The sequence below is a fragment of the Monodon monoceros genome, unplaced genomic scaffold (genome assembly GCF_005190385.1).
Source record: "Monodon monoceros isolate NGI ecotype Baffin Bay Population unplaced genomic scaffold, NGI_Narwhal_1 Super_Scaffold_6, whole genome shotgun sequence".
NCBI classification, from domain to species: Eukaryota; Metazoa; Chordata; class Mammalia; order Artiodactyla; family Monodontidae; genus Monodon; species Monodon monoceros.
The window spans coordinates 47,807,718-47,825,885 of record NW_021703783.1 but is presented as its reverse complement, the minus strand read 5'-3'; the positions used below and the strand labels follow the sequence as shown (position 1 = coordinate 47,825,885).

Sequence of the window (18,168 nt, the reverse complement as noted above, 5' to 3'; positions counted from 1 at the left end):
CTGCGTGGCCAGCTCCTCCTGTGTCCACCGTGGAAAATGAACCCTCGCTTCCAAGAGGACCAGGATCTCAGGAACTTTCTGACTGACTTCATTTCTGCTTCCCAACTACACTTTGTAACAATGCCTACTTCTGCAGCTAAGTTTTGTCACCTATTATGTTTAGGTGGTTGCTTGGCTCAAGATGACAGATACGAAGAAGATAAATGTCTTCTAAGTCCTGATGTCAGTCTCCTTCCTACTTCCATACCCTCCAAAAACAGGGGAGTCATGTAAGAAGTCACTTCCATTGTTGGTATAGTTGCAGGAGACCTTTGCCCTCCTAGGAATCAGAAGCAAGTCAGCAGTGATGACCTTTTTTACCTACAGGAATTGAGTTATAGACACAGGCAGGAGGATCTCAAAATTCTGTCCTATTTCCTTTTCAGTGTGGGTATAGATTCCTCACCACAGTGAAGAATGTTTTGGAGGTTTGATTGTTATGAAGGGAGAAAAATGGCAACATTTTAACTTGTAAAACTAGCATACATCTTACTGTCATTGAGTAAATGGTTGGAAATACCATTCAGCTTGGCTTTGTCGGTAAAAACCATATGATGACACGATGGTGAAAAAGGAGGACGAATGCAAAGCTAATTTATAGTTTATAAATTTTAATGGTTTTGAGAATTAGAATAGTAATGGTAAGTGGACCTGTTGGTCTGTCTGTATTTAAGCTAGAGGCTTTTTGTTTTTGTTTTGTCTTTGTTTTTAGTAGAACAGGAAGTTCTTCCGAGAAGGAATGAGCATGTGGTTCCACCAACAGCCAGCAGGTGGCGATATTAGGCAGTGCTGGTTTGTCCCTTCCCCATTGCCTGGCTGACAGATTGGCTTCTCAGAATAAACCGAAATCAGTCCCAGATACTAAAACCACGCAGAATCTTATTATTTGTGACTGACGCTATTAGCAATGTGCTCATAACCATGTTTTAACCCAGCTAGGGGGAGGTGCCAGGTCCTATTGAAACCACCCAACACTCGCTGCCTTCTGGTGTTTGATATTGCTTTCCTTTTGCGACCTGAAATTGGTAGGAAACAAAGAATGATCCTGGAGATGCATCATCTGTGGGACTTTCGAAGCAAATTACAGTGATCCCGAAAAATATATTTTCTTTCTTGCAATTCTTTCCTGCTGAATTAGTCTCCTTTCACACACATTCTTTTTTCCCTTCACTGCTCTCATTCTTCCTTGCAACAAAAAGGAGCAAAATACAATCCCAAGTCTTAAAAATTGGATCCATTCTTTGATGTAGAGATAAACCTTGCTTAAATGTAATATTTAGTCAGATGCAACACAGGATAAATCAGTTCTGCTAGGTAGAAAGCAGCCTTGAGAGGGACTCTTGATTGAACAGATAAATCAATTATCTTGTTAATGGAATCTTCTGAGTCACTTAAGTTGATCCTTTTAGATCATACTTGAAAAGGAATGATAGTATGTGCATGTGTTTTGCTGGTAATTTATTCTAGGCTTATGTCTTGAGGTTCATGGCAGCTAAAATGGGGGAGATATTCCAAATCGGTCTTTGTTTAGCAGAAGCAGTGGGCAATTTTTCATGATTTCCTTAATCTTTTGAAAAAAGTGCCCAAACTTCTTGAGGGATACATTTTTAAATTTTTTTTAAATGTAGAGTGTGAGAAGCTTAAGCTAACTGGAAAAGTTAAGAGTTTGAAGAAATTAGGTAGTTAATTCAACAGTAAATATATCTTTATTGACTTCATTTATCACGTTTGATCTGGTAGTAGAAGGACCACCCAGATGGTCCTTTAATGTTCCTTTTGATACTAAGATTTTGTGAAGCATCTTTTAAAGAGGAGTAGGTGGTGTAGGAAAAAAGTGTGCTATTTTGTCTTCTAGGGAGGGGAGGGGGAAGCAATTATTTTTAGAATATGTTCTAGTTACACCCAGTTTTAGAAGAAGAAATAAAAGAGCATATTTTCATGTCAGTGAATCCTACAGGGCGGATGAAGTCTGTGGAAACACATCTTTCAAATCCTTTCACTGTGATCCCAGAGAGCGCACATGTAATTAAAGTGTGCGTCTGAGCGCACACGCATATGTCTATTAGCACGCAGAGGCGGGAGGTGATGAAAGCATGAGCCTGTTAGCAAAGTTTCTTGTACAAAAAATAGCTAGACTTTGGGCCACTGTTTATGTGGAAATGTTGCCAAATTTGCATTCCTTATGCTGGGGGAACGGCAGAGGGAAGGTAGGAAAAGATGAAAGAAACGATGAAATCAATTAGAAAAAAATACTGACTCACGCTATTAATGTCATAACAAGGCATTCAATGGGCAGGCTAACTGGAATGTTTCCCCCTAAATGAAAGGCAAATGTGAACTCTGCTGTAGCAGAAAATCTTAGTGTCAAACACTCTATCTTGATATTTTTTTAAAAGATGAAATAATTTTATAATCAGATTTTCTGGTGATGTAAACCATGATAAGTGAGGCACCTACGATGCAGAATAAACTTGTTTGTCTGAGTCCCAGAGGAATTCTTTGACGTGGGCGGCTCTTTCACGTGGACTCTACTTTTTGGATCGCACCAATGGTTTAAGTCCGTCAGGCATCATTCACACTCCAGTCCGTAAGCAGTTGGTGCTTAAAGGATTTTTACTCAAAACTGCCTTTCATTCAGACTTTAGGTATTCAAACAAATAGTGATTCTGGATGTGAAAGGATAGTTTCTGTAGCTAGAGCAGTTCTTTCCAGTGTATTAAAAATGTTAGTATTGAGTGTGGGCTTTATATACCAGTTTCTATATTAATTTGATGAAATATATATCTATCATAATACCAACTTTATTTTATTTATTTAAATGCAAAAAAATTGCATAACCTACCCGCAAACTCCTTTGTGAATAGGGTTGTTGGTTCTGTTTTGATGCACTGTTTGGAGGTTCAACAGACGGAACTTCTGACGTCTTGATGTTTTCTTTCCTGTCTGTCACTTTCTTGTGACGGTCTTTCCCTGCTGACGTGTGTCCCTCCTCCCGTGTCACCCTCCAGCCTCCTGCCATCCCTGCTTGGGTTCTAAGGACCATTCATTCATTCCTGTCAATTGACTGCGTGTTATTGGAAGCCTGGGTTCCTGCTTAATTATTATCTCAGTGAGTGTTTATGCATGTTGTAAGCTTTTCACTTATGAAAGGTGGGGCTCTTCTCCTGTTTCCAGCTTCTCCTTGGTGATTTCTCTGACTTTGTCTTATCGCCTCTGGCCTCTGGAGCACAGCAGCTGCCGATAAATGCTGGATTACTGAATTATCTCCGCTTCCCGTCAGGAGGCTGGCTGAAGCAGCTGAGTTCTAATTCTGTGGGTTTCTAAGCATCACAAACGGGCCCTGGCCCTTGGTCAGCCGACAGCAGCCTCAGAATCAGCCAGAGCACCGTTTCCTGCTCTTCTGTACCCCACCCTCGTCCTTTCTTCCTTGGCCCCAACAATAGATGGCGATGAGAACATTTGCCATTATTTTGGCCAGCATTCGGTTTATTTTCCTAACAACTCTCATTTTTCTGAGGTCAAGGAACCCTGTCTTGTGTCACTGACACAGCATTTCACAAAGACATCTGTCTGGAGGATGATGCATCTCTGTCCATAGGAATGTGGTTCTATTTTTAATTTCCTTGGGGAGACCTCATTAGGTGGCAGGTAATAAATACTAGGCTTTAGAGGAGGAGACCCCGATTGGAATCCAAACTCCAGTGGGGTAAATATGGGCAAGTTCCCCACTTGTCTGCATCTGAACAGTGAGGTGAATGTTACAGTTGTGAGAATGAGATGCGATTCTATATGTAAAGCGCTTCTCGCACTGCCTGATATAGAGGAAGTGCTCACTGATGGTTGGCTGATACTATGCGTGTGTGTCCCTCTTGTGAATTAGTGGCCTTGGGAAGAGGACGTTAGTTCAGAGTTCAGAAGCTTCTATCTTTGATCAGTAAGACGGGGATGGACTCCTGCCCAAGTTGAATTGAGGACACAGTCCTTCAAGTCACCTGTCTCGTCTAGCTGTAAAGGAATTTATTTATTGGAGACTTTGGGGTTAAAAACATTGATCAGGTCCAAGCACTCGACATTATTAGCCTCTCATCTGTTTTCCACAGCAGCTCAGGCTGTCCATACAAAGACTGAATTTTCCGTAAGCCATGATATTTATTAAATACAATTGGTTTAATTCTTCTCATTTTTGTCTGATTATATCTGTTTGCCTTCCCTTGTTTCCTGTCTCTGGTCCGCACATGGTCTGGTAGGCGACCGTTTTATGCCAGTGTCCTCTCCAGAAATGCTTGTCAGTTGATAGAAAGCCAGTACTAAAGATTTTCTTGTCCCTTCTTCGAGTCGTACTCAGATCTTAGGGCTGTGTCGAGGGAGCAAGGCTAAGACAGTCTTTGTTCCTGTACAGTCCAGTACTAACTTTGTCTTCTTCTCCAGGACCTACAAATCGAACGAGAGAGGAGTTCATACAGTATATCTGGTGGTTGCACAGCCCTCATCGTGATTTGCCTTTTGGGGAAGCTGTACGTAGCAAATGCTGGGGACAGCAGGTAAGCAGATTAGCCCTCTGGTTCTTCCTAAAGTTCAATGCCTTCCTTTAATTTTTTAATCTTTTTTAAAAAGTTAAATGCTTAGAAATAAAATAATCCTGCTTGGGATTAGATATTAAGAAAGATAAGCCTTCTATATCTGGATAAGAGTGCATTTAAGAAGACTCATCGGGAAGGTATTAAAAGATATGGGTGGTCTTCTCCTTACTTGTCTGTAGTAGCAGTTCACGTATATATATATATATATATATATATATATATATACACACTTGTGTTTAACCTAAACCAGTAGTGTCCAAATGTTTTTTGACTTCAGAACCTGATTTTCGATGAAAGCTTATTAGCAGGGACATAATATGTGAGCGAGATGAGGAGGGAGGAAAGGGATTTGAATGAAATGGGTGTTTGGAGGGGCCCGGGGAGGACTCCCCAGCTAGTTCATTTTCTACTCGGTAACTTTGCCCTGTGTCCCCTCCCAGAAGCCCAGGAGTGTCTCCTTTTATGCATGTGCCCCTACAGCCTGCATTTTCCTCTCTTCTGGGTTCAGCTGAGAGGAATTTGTGGCAAGAGATGGTGGTTAACCCTTACTCTATCCAGTATTACCAGAAATCAGATAGACTTGTGTTTTAATCTTCTTTTAAATGACTGATATGTGCTCACTTTAGGTATGGCCACATCTGTTATTTAGTCGATATTAAATTAATTTTCACAGACTTTGTGAAAAGTGTTGTAATATGGATTATACATTTCTCCGCCCCTTGAGTAACAAAATATGTTGGCCTTCTAGCAGGACTTTTTGCCAAAGGCCGACTCTATTCTGAAAGCAGTCAAAGTACTGGACTCTAACCGTGATGTCCTCAGAGGATGAGTGATTTCCCTACATGGGCTGTGGTCTAAAGATGCTGTCATTCCTCCAGCTTCTTCCTCTGGGTCACATGCCTCTTCTCAACATCTCTGCTTGGTCTAGCCCTCCCCTGAGGTCGGGCCCTCCCCTTCCCTGACTCCCTCAGGCAATCAGTGAATTCCAGAGAGCAGGAGAGCCTGAGGGAGTTTCCAGTCAACCTAGTTAAGCATCCTCTCCCTGTCTTGCCACTAAAGATTCTGGAGACCAAAGGACTGTGACCTGCCAACGCAGCAGTATTTGGAGTTTGAAGATTTTGGAAGGTCTGTTTATTTTTAAGGTTTATGTGGATTTCTGTTCTGCTCTCTCAGTTTCAATATAAAATTTTTCCAAGTAAGTGGAAGTGAGTATAAGATGCCATGTTTATTTCATGGCTTCTATTCCCTAGTGGTCCTGGCAGGAGACAGACTCCAACTCACATGGATCAACTGAATGAAAGAGTGAAAGGGGACGGGCTAGGAGCATTGAGACCAGGAGGGCATTGAAGCCCCCTAGGCCTGCAGGGTCCAGGGAGGAAATGCTACAGCCAAGCCCAGGAGAGGGGGCCACAGATGAGGGCCCCTAGGCAGGGGCCACAGGAGACAATGGGAGGAAATACTCCGACTTCTCCTTCTTCCTATCGCGCTTTCTCCTACCAGGGCCTCCCATTGGCTGAGCCTGGCTGGAATGAGGGTCAGAGAGGTTGGTCAGCCAGGGCACAGACACAGGCCAAGATTGCATCTCCAGGGTGGGGGGCAAGTGGAAAATCACCAGCACATCTGCTGCCCCTCTTGCCCTCCCCAGGGTTGGAGCATCTTGAAAATAGGAATCATCATCTCCCAGGGCCTTGTAAGATACACACTGAGGACCGGCCTCTGAGCCCTTGTTCACTTCTGGATCTTCAGCTTGCTGGAGACAGATGTGCAGGTCAGGGGATGATTCCTTTCTGTTCTGTGTAAAACCGAATCGATGATACAGCTTTTGCACTCATATTCACCTTTAGTCTTGATGTCTGGTTCCGTGTTTTTCGAAAAGAGTTTGCTTCCCTGGCCCTTCCAGTGATGAAGGTGGTGACCGAGTGCTTTGTTCCTGCCCATCGTCCCAGGGAAGCATCTTTCACCAGAGGACCCCAGGCTCGGAAGGTAACCCAACTTCCATGCCCAGAATATCTTTATGTTGGATTATGCCTTTCAGAGAAGCAGCTCCTCCCCAGCGCCCTGTCCGCGTTTTTGAGCACAGTTTCCTTCAAAGCTCTGAGCTCCCTGACAGAGCTGCCTCCCCAGCCAGCCAGGGCTTCAGCCCTACTTCCCAGAAGCTCAGTGCCCTGTTCAGGACCTTGCGTCCCACCCCACCCCCTTTTAAGTGCCAGTGTCTAGACCAGATCTTGATTTCCTCATCTATGAAAATGGTGATATTGGACTAAATATTAATTTCTAAACATTCTGGCATTCTAAAGATTGTCACTATGAGGTGTGACACTTTGGGAAAGTAAAGTGGTGCTCTAAAGGTTGATATTTTGGTTATTTTATCTTTCTTAGAGTCAGTTTTTGAAATTGTCAAGTAACTGAAGTTCCTATGTTTCTAAGTGTCCACAGAAGTATGATGTTTTACATGCTATTCCTAATTTGAAAAGCTTAACAGGTGCTTTTGTCCTTATTAAAGCTGTAAAGCACACCCCCCTCCCCACCAACTACACAAATTATTTTATGAGAAAACAACATCTCTAAAACCTAATCAGCTTAATTACATTTGTAGTATTCTGGCCCCAGTATCCAGATATGAATTTGGGGTTTTACGGCTGACGGGTTGGGTTTGCTGTTCACTTATGGGTCATATGTCATGTAGAAACATAAGAGCAATATGAGTTTGTATTGTATGCACTGTCCAAAAAATAACTTGTAGGACACTTATTAGTGTATTTTCAGCTCTTGTATAAATAATACATATTTGATATCACCTTATGTAGGATCATTGCCTAGTTTATATACTAATAACATAGGTGTTTGTGTTTACAAATATATTCAGTTCTTCCCAAGAAACAGCAGCTAAGTGATTTTTTTATCAGACCTACGTAAATGTAGGTCCATTATGACTTATGGACAAGTAGTCGTGAATCCAAGGGCTCAGTTTAAACAAATGGTCAGGCCAACAGAGCATTCTGACAACAGAGCCCTGATTAATTGCTAATTTTTCTTCTTTACTGTCAGATATTGGCTGCCCATCTGTTTGCTTTAAATCTTGACAATTTTGAGAGTGAAGCAAATCTTTGTCATAGGATCACTACCCCATAATTATTTACACTTAGGAAAAAAGAACATTTGCACTGGTTTGATTTGGAAACTACTTGTGTTCAGGAACTGTTTTTTTGTTTGTTTTTAAATTTTTATTGTTTTATACAGCAGGCTTTTATTAGTTATCCATTTTATACATATCAGTGTATATATGTCAATCCCAATCTCCCAATTCATCCCCCCCACCCCCCGCCACTTCCCCCCACTTGGTGTCCATACGTTTGTCCTCTGCATCTGTGTCTCTATTTCTGCCTTGCAAACCAGTTCATCTGTACCATTTTTCTAGGTTCCACATATATGCGTTAATATACGATACTTGTTTTTCTCTTTCTAACTTACTTCACTCTGTATGACAGTCTCTAGATGCACCCACATCTCTACAAATGACCCGATTTCGTTCCTTTTTATGGCTGAGTAATATTCCATTGTGTACATGTACCACGTCTTCTTTATCCATTCGTCTGTCGATGGGCATTTAGGTTGCTTCCATGTCCTGGCTATTGTAAACAGTGCTGCAATGAACACTGGGGTGCACGTGTCTTTTTGAATTATGGTTTTCTCTGGGTATATGCCCAGTAGTGAGATTGCTGGATCATATGATAAATCTATTTTTAGTTTTTTAAGGAATCTCCATACTGTTCTCCATAGTGGCTGTATCAATTTACATTCCCACCAACAGTGCAAGAGGGTTCCCTTTTCTCCACACCCTCTCCAGCATTTGTTGTTTGTAGATTTTCTGAGGATGCCCATTCTAACCGGTGTGAGGTGATACCTCATTGTAGTTTTGATTTGCATTTCTCTAATAATTAGTGATGCTGAGCAGCTTTTCATATGCTTCTTGGCCATCTGTATGTCTTCTTTGGAGAAATGTCTATTTAGGTCTTCTGCTCATTTTTGGATTGGGTTGTTTATTTTCTTAATGTTGAGCTGCATGAGCTGTTCATATATTTTGGAGATAAATCGATTGTCCGTTGATTCGTTTGCAGATATTTTCTCCCATCTGAGGGTTGTCTTTTCGTCTTGTTTGTAGTTTCCTTTGCTTTGCAAAAGCTTTTAAGTTTCATTAGGTCCCATTTGTTTATTTTTGTTTTTATTTCCATTACTCTAGGAGGTGGACCAAAAAAGATCTTGCTGTGATTTACGTCAAAGAGTGTTCTTCCTATGTTTTCCTCTAAGAGTTTTATAGTGTCCAGTCTTACATTTAGGTCTCTAATCCATTTTGAGTTTAATTTTGTGTTTGGTGTTAGGGAGTGTTCTAATTGCATTCTTTTGCATGTAGCTGTCCAGTTTTCCCAGCACCACTTATTGAAGAGACTGTCTTTTCTCCATTGTATATCCTCGCCTCCTTTGTCATAGATTAGTTGACCATAAGTGCGTGGGTTTATCTCTGGGCTTTCTATCCTATTCCATTGATCTATATTTCTGTTTTTGTGACAGTACCATATTGTCTTGATTACTGTAGCTTTGTAGTATAGTCTGAAGTCAGGGAGTCTGATTCCTCCAGCTCTGTTTTCTTCCCTCAAGACTGCTTTGGCTATTGGGGGTCTTTTGTTGTCTCCATACAAATTTTAAGATTTTTTCTTCTAATTCTGTAAAAAAGGCCACTGGTAGTTTGATAGGGATTGCATTGAATCTTTAGATTGCTGTGGGTAGCATAGTCATTTTCACAGTATTGATTCTTCCAATCCAAGAGCATGATATATCTCTCCATCTGTTTGTATCATCTTTAATTTCTTTCATCAGTGTCTTACAGTTTTCTACATACAGGCCTTTTGTCTTCCTAGGTAGGTTTATTCCTAGGTATTTTATTCTTTTTGTTGTGGTGGTAAATGGGTTGTTTCCTTAATTTCTCTTTCAGATTTTTCATCATCACTGTATAAGAATGCAAGAGATTTCTGTGCATTAATTTTGTATCTTGCTACTTTACCGAATTCATTGATTAGCTCTAGTAGTTTTCTGGTGGCGTCTTAGGATTCTCTATGTATAGTATCATGCCATCTGCAAACAGTCACAGTTTTACTTCTTCTTTTCCAATTTGTATTCCTTTTTCTTCTCTGACTGCCGTGGCTGGGACTTCCAAAACTATGTTGAATGAGAGTGGCGAGAATGGACATCTTTGTCTTGTTCCTGATCTTAGAGGAAATGCTTTCAGTTTTTCACCATTGAGAATGATATTTGCTGTGGGTTTGTCATATATAGCTTTTATTATGTTGAGGTAGGTTCCCTGTAAGCCCACTTTCTGGAGAGTTTTTATCGTAAATTGGTGTTGAATTTTGTCAAAAGCTTTTTCTGCATCTATTCAGATGATCGTATGGTTTTTATTCTTCAATTTGTTAATATGGTGTATCACATTGATTTATTTGTGTGTATTGAAGAATCCTTGCATCCCTGGGATAAATCCCACTTGATCATGGTGTATGATCCTTTTAATGTGTTGTTGGATTCTGTTTGCTAGTATTTTGTTGAGGAGTTTTGCATCTATGTTCATCAGTGATATTGGTCTGTAATTTTCTTTTTTTGTAGTATCTTTATCTGGTTTTGCTATCAGGGTGATGGTGGCCTCATAGAATGAGTTTGGGAGTGTTCCTTCCTCTGCAGTTTTTTGGAAGAGTTTGAGAAGAATGTGTGTTAGCTCCTCTCTAAATGTTTTATAGAATTCACCTGTGAAGCCATCCGGTCCTGGCCTTTTGTTTGTTGGAAGATTTTTAATTACAGTTTCAGTTTCATAACTTGTGATTGATCTGTTCATATTTTCTATTTCTTCCTGGTTCACTCTCGGAAGGTTATACCTTTCTAAGTATTTCTCCATTTCTTCCAGGTCGTCCATTTTATTGGCATAGAGTTGCTTGTAGTAGTCTCTTAGGATGCTTTGTATTTCTGCAGTGTCTGTTGTAACTTCTCCTTTTTATTTCTAATTTTATTGATTTGAGTCCTCTCCTTCTTTCTGTTGATGAGTCTGGCTAATGGTTTATCAATTTTGTTTATCTTCTCAAAGAACCAGCTTTTAGTTTTATTGATCTTTGCTGTTGTTTTCTTTGTTTCTATTTCATTTATTTCTGCTCTGATCTTTATGATTTCTTTCCTTCTGCTAACTTTGGGTTTTCTTTGTTCTTCTTTCTCTAGTTCCTTTAGGTGTAAGGTTAGATTGTTTACTTGAGATTTTTCTTGTTTCTTGAGGTAGGCTTGTATTGCTATTGACTTCCTGTTTAGAACTGCTTTTGCTGCATCCCATAGGTTTTGGATCATCGTGTTTTCGTTGTCATTTGTCTCTAGGTATTTTTTGATTTCCTCTTTGATTTCTTCAGTGATCTCTTGGTTATTTAGTAACGTATTGTTTAGCCTCCATGTGTTTGTGTGTTTTGCATTTTTTTCCCTGTAATGGATTTCTAATCTCATTGCATTGTGGTCAGAAAAGATGCTTGATATGATTTCAGTTTTCTTAAATTTACTGTGGCTTGATTTGTGACCCAAGATGTGATCTATCCTGGAGAATGTTCCGTGCACACTTGAGAAGAAAGTGTAATCTGCTGTTTTTGGATGGAAAGTTCTATAAATATCAGTTAAGTCTTTCTGGTCTATTTTGTCATTTAAAGCTTGTGTTTCCTTATTAATTTTCTGTTTGGATGATCTGTCCATTGGTGTAAGTGAGGTGTTAAAGTCCCCCACTATTATTGTGTTACTGTCAATTTCCTCTTTTATAGCTGTTAGCAGTTGCCTTATGTATTGAGGTGTTCCTATGTTGGGTGCATATATATTCAAAATTGTTATATCTTCTTGGATAGATCCCTTGATCATTATGTAGTGTCCTTCCTTGTCTCTTGTAACATTCTTTATTTTAAAGTCTGTTTTATCTGATATGAGTATTGCTACTCCAGCTTTCTTATGATTTCCATTTGCATGGAATATATTTTTCCATCCCCTCACTTGCAGTCTGTATGTGTCCCTAGGTCTGATGTGGATCTCTTGTAGACAGCATATATGTGGGTGTTGTTTTTGTATATATTCAGCGAGCCATTGTCTTTTGGTTGGAGCATTTAATCCATTCATGTTTAAGGTAATTATCGATATGTATGTTCGTATTACCGTTTTCTTAATTGTTATGGGTTTGTTTTTGTAGATCCTTTTCTTCTCTTGTGTTTCCCACTTAGAGAAGTTCCTTTAGCATTTATTGTAGAGCTGGTTTGGTGGTGCTGAATTCTCTTAGCTTTTGCTTGTCTGTAAACTTTTGATTTCTCCATTGAATCTGCATGCGATACTTGCCGGGTAGAGTGATCTTGGTTGTAAGTTCTTCCCTTTCGTCACTTTAAGTATGTCATGCCACTCCCTCCTGGCTTGTAGAGTTTCTGGTGAGAAATCAGCTGTTAACCTTCTGGGAGTTCACTTGTGTGTTATTTGTCGTTTTTCCCTTGTTGCTTTCAATAATTTTTCTTAGTCTTTAATTTTTGTCAGTTTGATTACTGTGTGTTTCGGCGTGTTTCTCCTTGGGTTTATCCTGCCTGGGAGTCTCTACACTTCCAGGACTTGGGTGGCTATTTCCTTTCCCAGGTTAGGGAAGTTTTCGACTATAATCTCTTCAAATATTTTCTCGTGTCCTTTCTCTCTCTCTTCTCCTTCTGGGAGCCCTATAATGCAAATGTTGGTGCGTTTAATGTTGTCCCAGAGGTCTCTTAGGCTGTCTTCATTTCTTTTCATTCTTTTTTTCTTTATTCTGTTCTGCAACAGTGAATTCCACCATTCTGTCTTCCAGGTTACTTATTCGTTATTCTGCCTCAGTTATTCTGCTATTGATTCCTTCTAGTATAGTTTTCATTTCAGTTATTGTATTATTCATCTCTGTTTGTTCTTTAATTCTTCTAGGTGTTTGTCCTTTAATTCTTCTCCATCTTTGTTAAACATTTCTTGCATCTTCTCGATCTTTGCCTCCATTCTTTTTCTGAGGTCCTGGATCATCTTCACTATCATTATTCTGAATTCTTTTTCTGGAAGGTTGCCTATCTCCAATTCATTTAGTTGTTTTTCTGGGGTTTTATCTTGTTCCTTCATCTGGTACATAACCCTCTGCCTTTCCATCTTGTCTGTCTTTCTGTGAATGTGGCTTTTGTTCCACAGGCTGCAGGATTGTATTTCTTCTTGCTTCTCCTGTCTGCCCTCTGGTGGATGAGGCTTTCTAAGAGGCTTGTGCCTCTTAGAGGGAGGGACTGGTGGTGGGTAGAGCTGGGTATTGCTCTGGTGGGCAGAGCTCAGTAAAACTTTAATCCCCTTGTCTGCTGATGGCTGGGGCTGAGTTCCCTCCCTCTTGGTTGTTTGGCCTGAGGTGACCCAACACTGGAGCCTACCCAGGCTCTTTGGTGGGGCTAATGGTGGACTCTGGGAGGGCTCTCGGCAAGGAGTACTTCCTAGAACTTCTGCTGCCAGTGTCCTTGTCCTCACGGTGAGACACAGCCACCCCCCGCCTCTGCAGGAGACCCTCCAACACTAGCAGGTAGGTCTGGTTCAGTCTCCTATGGGGTCATTGCTCCTTCCCCTGGGTCCTGATGTGCACACTACTTTGTGTGTGCCCTCCAAGAGTGGAGTCTCTGTTTCCCCCAGTCCTGCAGTGTCGAAGTCCTGCAATGAAATCCCGCTAGCCTTCAAAGTCTGGTTCTCTAGGAATTCCTCCTCCTGTTGCCGGACCCCCAGGTTGGGAAGCCTGACGTGGGGCTCAGAACCTGCACTCCAGTGGGTGGACTTCTGTGGTATAAGTGTTCTCCAGTTTGTGAGTCACCCACCCAGCCGTTATAGGATTTGATTGTATTGTGATTGCGCCCCTCCCACTGTCTCATTGTGGCTTCTCCTTTGTCTTTGGTTGTGGGGTATCTTTTTTGGTGAGTTCCAGTGTCTTCCTGTCGATGATCCTTCAGCAGTTAGCTGTGATTCTGGTGCTCTTTCAAAAGGGAGTGAGAGCACGTCCTTCTATTCCACCATCTTGAACCAATCTCGGAACTGTTTTTTAAGCTGCTTCATGAGCTGTGAATCATCTGATTTACCATCAGGGGCATGTGTGCTTGGGGGTTGTATTCACAAGAAGCTTCCTGGTGGTCTATGTGGCTTACTGAGTCAAGGACCACCCTTGGTGTGGGATGGTCCATAGTGATGCCAGGTGATACAGCCTGGGACAGCCTTGCCCTCCCCTCCGCAACCGAGGTAACCAGCCACAGAGGGTCGTGAGAGAACTACTTGATGCAGCCAGTTGCTTTATTTTTCCCAGTCAAAAGCAGCCAACTCAACACCTAGGGGATCATAAGGGACTAGGCAAGAAGAAGATGGTGGGTGGTTTTTTCACTTCAAGCAAAAATGAACTGGTGGCATGCAGATGTCCTGCAACACAATGTGTAAACTGTCACCCATTGTATTTGAGTCATCCACTCCTTTGGGCCCTGAGTGATTCTTCAGTTTAAGAAGGTGCTTTGACTGCATTTTGGAAGATAATTTCATTTTATTTCTGGAGCGCTAAGGCACTGAGGAGGCAAAGCCATTACCACTTATTTTAAACAGTGTCTAAAGGTTTGGCAGCTGAGACTAGGTGAACTCATTTAGAGTGAAGAAGACCATTTAAGATTTGTTAAGTTCATGATTCCACTCTTGCCAGATTGAAGTAACAGCAGCGATAAGACAAATAATAAGTGCTAGGTACATGTTAAATACTCTAAAAGACAATCATATTTAGTTCTCTCAGCAATTTAGTGAGCAGTAGGCATTGTTCATATCAGGTAAATGTACTGAAGCACATTGAGGTGAAGGGATTTGCCCAAGGTCCCACAGCTACTAAGGAACAGGGCTGCCATCCCTCTCATGAATGAAAGAGCACCAAGTTCTCAGTCAATGCCCTGTACCCTGGGATGTCCCATCCATGCTAAGACTCACGCAGTGTTTTTGTTTTTTACATTTGAATGTCTCCAAAATGAACAGTTTCTAACTAACATTTTTTCTTTACTGTTTGCATGTAAAGTAATGACATACCTTATGATCAAGGGCATCCTTAATCTCACATAAAATGGTTTATGGGGTGTAGTTGAGGGGATGGTTGCATTTAGAAGCTATTTTAAATGCACTGCAGTCGTGAAGCATGTAAGCTTTGGGTGGTCCAATTTATTCATTTATGATATAGGCAATGCCCCTTCCTCAAACTGAGGGCTGCCATTCCCTTCCAAAGGTCCCAGGGTTCTCTGAGAACATGTTAAATTTTGCATTTTCATTTTGATGTTAATCAGAATAACATTAGCATTTTCTGGATCTTCTGGAATTCTGTCTTATAAATGATAACTGCCATGAATTCGGACCCCCATTTTGTCTTGCTTACCATTTCTCTGTCAGCCAAGGGTATGTAGACTTTTTCAAGATGAGTGACAGGAGTCCAAGGAATACAGGGCCATCTTTTTGAGGATTCTCCTAGGAAAAGGCTGCAAAGGTTCAATGTGTCTGTGAAGCAGCTCTGTATAAAAAGCGGTCCACAGATCATCCTTAAAACAAAGCCAGTACTACCAGCCAGGATGGTTTTCTTTTATTTCACTTTTCCTCGTTTTCAATTTTTCAGAATTTACCTTCATGTAAGTTAAAACTTTCCATATGCATTCACAGGTGAATTCCTCTGGCCAAGTCTGAATTTTCTTGCGGATAGGAGCTAGGTGTTAAACAAGACTTACATTTCTAGATTGAAAACCAATTACACATCTCACACTTCGGCCCTTTACTAGTGGTAAGATAATGAAACTGTGTAACTGCTTCCAACCCAAGGAAATGCAAAAAACCGTTCATTTCTTTTTACGAGCGTGGATATCAGTGGCCAGCAGAGAACCTTTCTGAACCTGCTTATTGCTAACAAGTGGTTCATCTGTCCACACCTGCCAGGGAGCTGTTTCTTTGATAGTAGCCTTCCTCTGAGTTCAGAATAGATTTCATCTTCCTCCATCGACTACATTAAGTTCACCACAACTCTCACTTTCTTTGACAAATGTCTGAAAAATGGAACAGAAAGAAACCATAATTTACCACCATTCTCTACTATGAAAGTTGACGTGTTGTTTGGCCCTTTTTTTTTCATGTACCCCCACCCCACGCATCTTTTTAGTATATATTTACATATTCCCTTAGCTATACCCATAACCTGCAGAAGGGACTAGCAGAAAGAAAATATTGCTATCAGATGATCACAAATACATGCAAAGACGTGGAGACCACGTGATGGCTCAAAACAGTCTTTACTTTTCCTATCAAGCCACTCGCTGTCAACGCAGAGGGCACTAAAGAGGCCCTTCTCTGTCTGGATTTTCTCCTTTTCTCTTCCCCTTGGATTTTTTTCAACCTTCTTTCTGACACCCCTTGCCCTAAATCAGCGGTTCTCAAAGTGTGGTCCCCAAACCAGCAGCAGTAGCAACTGTTAAAAAAGTAAATTTTTGTTAGAAAAGCAAATCCTAGGGCTCTACCCCTGACCTACTAGATCAGAAACCCAGGGATGGGACCCAGCGCTCTGTGTTAGAGCAACCCTCCAGGTGATTTTGCTGTATGGAAGAACCACTGCTTTAAAGTCTGAGGAGCCAGGAAGGAGCCAGTCTGTCCTCAGGGTATAAAAATCATAGCTGTTCCTGGCCTGAGCCTAAAGCATCAAACTTCGAACACTGTCAAGCATCTCTCAGCCTCCACTGCAGCCACATACCACACGCAGGGGAGCTTCTGTGGCGATGTTTCCGCCCCAGTGCCATCCCACACAGGTGGAGGGGCCCCGCCTGCACCACTGTCCGCTGTCTGCAGATTCCTTCTTGCCATCCTCATATTATAGAACGTAGGTCCATTTCTTCGAAAAGTGGGAGCTGGAGTAAGGATTTCTTGCATGATCTAGCTCTTCATCTCAGACGCCCGCTGACTGCTGGGAGGTTCTGAAGCCCCCATCCCACTGTACACCAGGCTATAGCTCCCTTATCGGAAATGGGTCACATGTGCTCCTCTGTGGACTTTTGGTCCCTTGTTGGGCCCCTGGGAGAGTGTAGTTCTGGCTCTGGTTCCCTATCCCAACCAAGTATGCTCTTAACAACCCCCCCTTTGCTCCTAGCCCACTGAGGGGCTGGGCTGGGGAGTCTCATGGACTTGGTGGAAATGGAGTCTTTGCACTTAACAAACATTGGCATGAGATGATTGTGGTCAAGATAGTGACCTTATCTGTCCCTGGCTGCTAAGATAGGAAACAGTGGCTCAGTGACAGGAAGGAACGTTCTAGTGGAGAGCCCCAAGGCTTTATCTGTGGGCCATTCTAGCCTGCACCAGAATTTTCAACACCTCACCATCTAATTTGCTGATGATGTGAAACCAAGAAAGATGAACTAGCAAGATTCAAAAATACCTTTAGTGCCTGGGAAGGTGAACTAAACCTAACCGGGGGGAAGTTTAACCACAGTCAAGGTAAAGTGTAACATCTGTTGAGGGTGGGGCGGGGTTATCTAGCAGAATAGCAGAATCGAGGATTGAAGCTTATCAATGGTTTTAGTTTATCAATGGTAAAAAACAAAACAAAACAAAAAAAAAACCCCACTGAAAAATGTACTTAAGTGGACAGTAAATTCAGTCTGGTCAGTAGTGTGAGGTAGACACTAGACGCTAACGTAATCGTAGGCTGCAGGGTTTGCAGTAGAAAGCAAATAATAACTAACGGCTTTGGTTGGCTTACTTTGTCCTAAGCACTGTTTCTAGTTTCTAGGGCTTTACCTGAATAACCTAACTCATCCTCACACCAACCCTGTGGGGGAAGTACTGTTATTAGTCTCATTTTACACATGAAGTTCCTTTCTAGGTGACACAGTTCAGCCGGGGCATGAATGAGCAGTAGCCCTCCAAAGAGAAACCTGAGTGGTTGAAGGGGTTTGGAACCATGTTTGGAGGAATGAGAAAAACTCAAACAAATTAACACACATTGTAAATCAACTATACTTCAGTAAAATTGAAGAAAAAGAAAAATCAAGCAAAACTCAAACAATCTAGAGTGTCTTCAGCCATGTGAAAAGAGATCCTGAGGTATTTGTCAGATATGGGGGAGAGTGGTAAGGCTTGCTCTCCATGAGTCTGGGACAGAGGTGACAGCCACAGGAGGACAGGGTGGTGGTTAAGAGCAGGCTGCCTGGGTTGAGTCTTGGCTCTACCACTTCTAGTTGTACCTGATCTTGGCCAATCTCATGTTTTCTTTGCCTCAGTTTTGTCATCTGTAGATGAAGATGGTGAGAGTATCCACTTCCCAGGTGAGGATTAGATGAGCAGGTGAGTGGAAGGCTCTTAGCACAGGGCCGGGGCCGCAGTAACCGCTCATTGTAACAGTGAACTGCTGTTATCGTTATCGTACTCAATACGAGCTCAGCGAGAGCTGTCCAGAGAGGCAGTGAGCTGACACAGAAAC

At 41.7% G+C, this 18,168-nt stretch overlaps 1 protein-coding gene across 3 annotated transcripts in view; it reads left to right on the top strand.

Moving 5' to 3' along the window:
* The window catches only part of PPM1H (protein phosphatase, Mg2+/Mn2+ dependent 1H), a 264,476-nt gene that overhangs the window by 124,899 nt on the left and 121,409 nt on the right, over window positions 1-18,168 (top strand). For all 3 annotated transcript variants that reach the window (XR_003791202.1, XM_029206228.1, XM_029206227.1), the window contains exon 4: window positions 4,468-4,580. Coding sequence is in view for 2 of the 3 variants with exons in the window: in XM_029206228.1 (XP_029062061.1) it covers window positions 4,468-4,580 (113 nt within the window). In the remaining variant the exon portion in view is untranslated. The remainder of the gene's footprint in view (window positions 1-4,467; window positions 4,581-18,168) is intronic.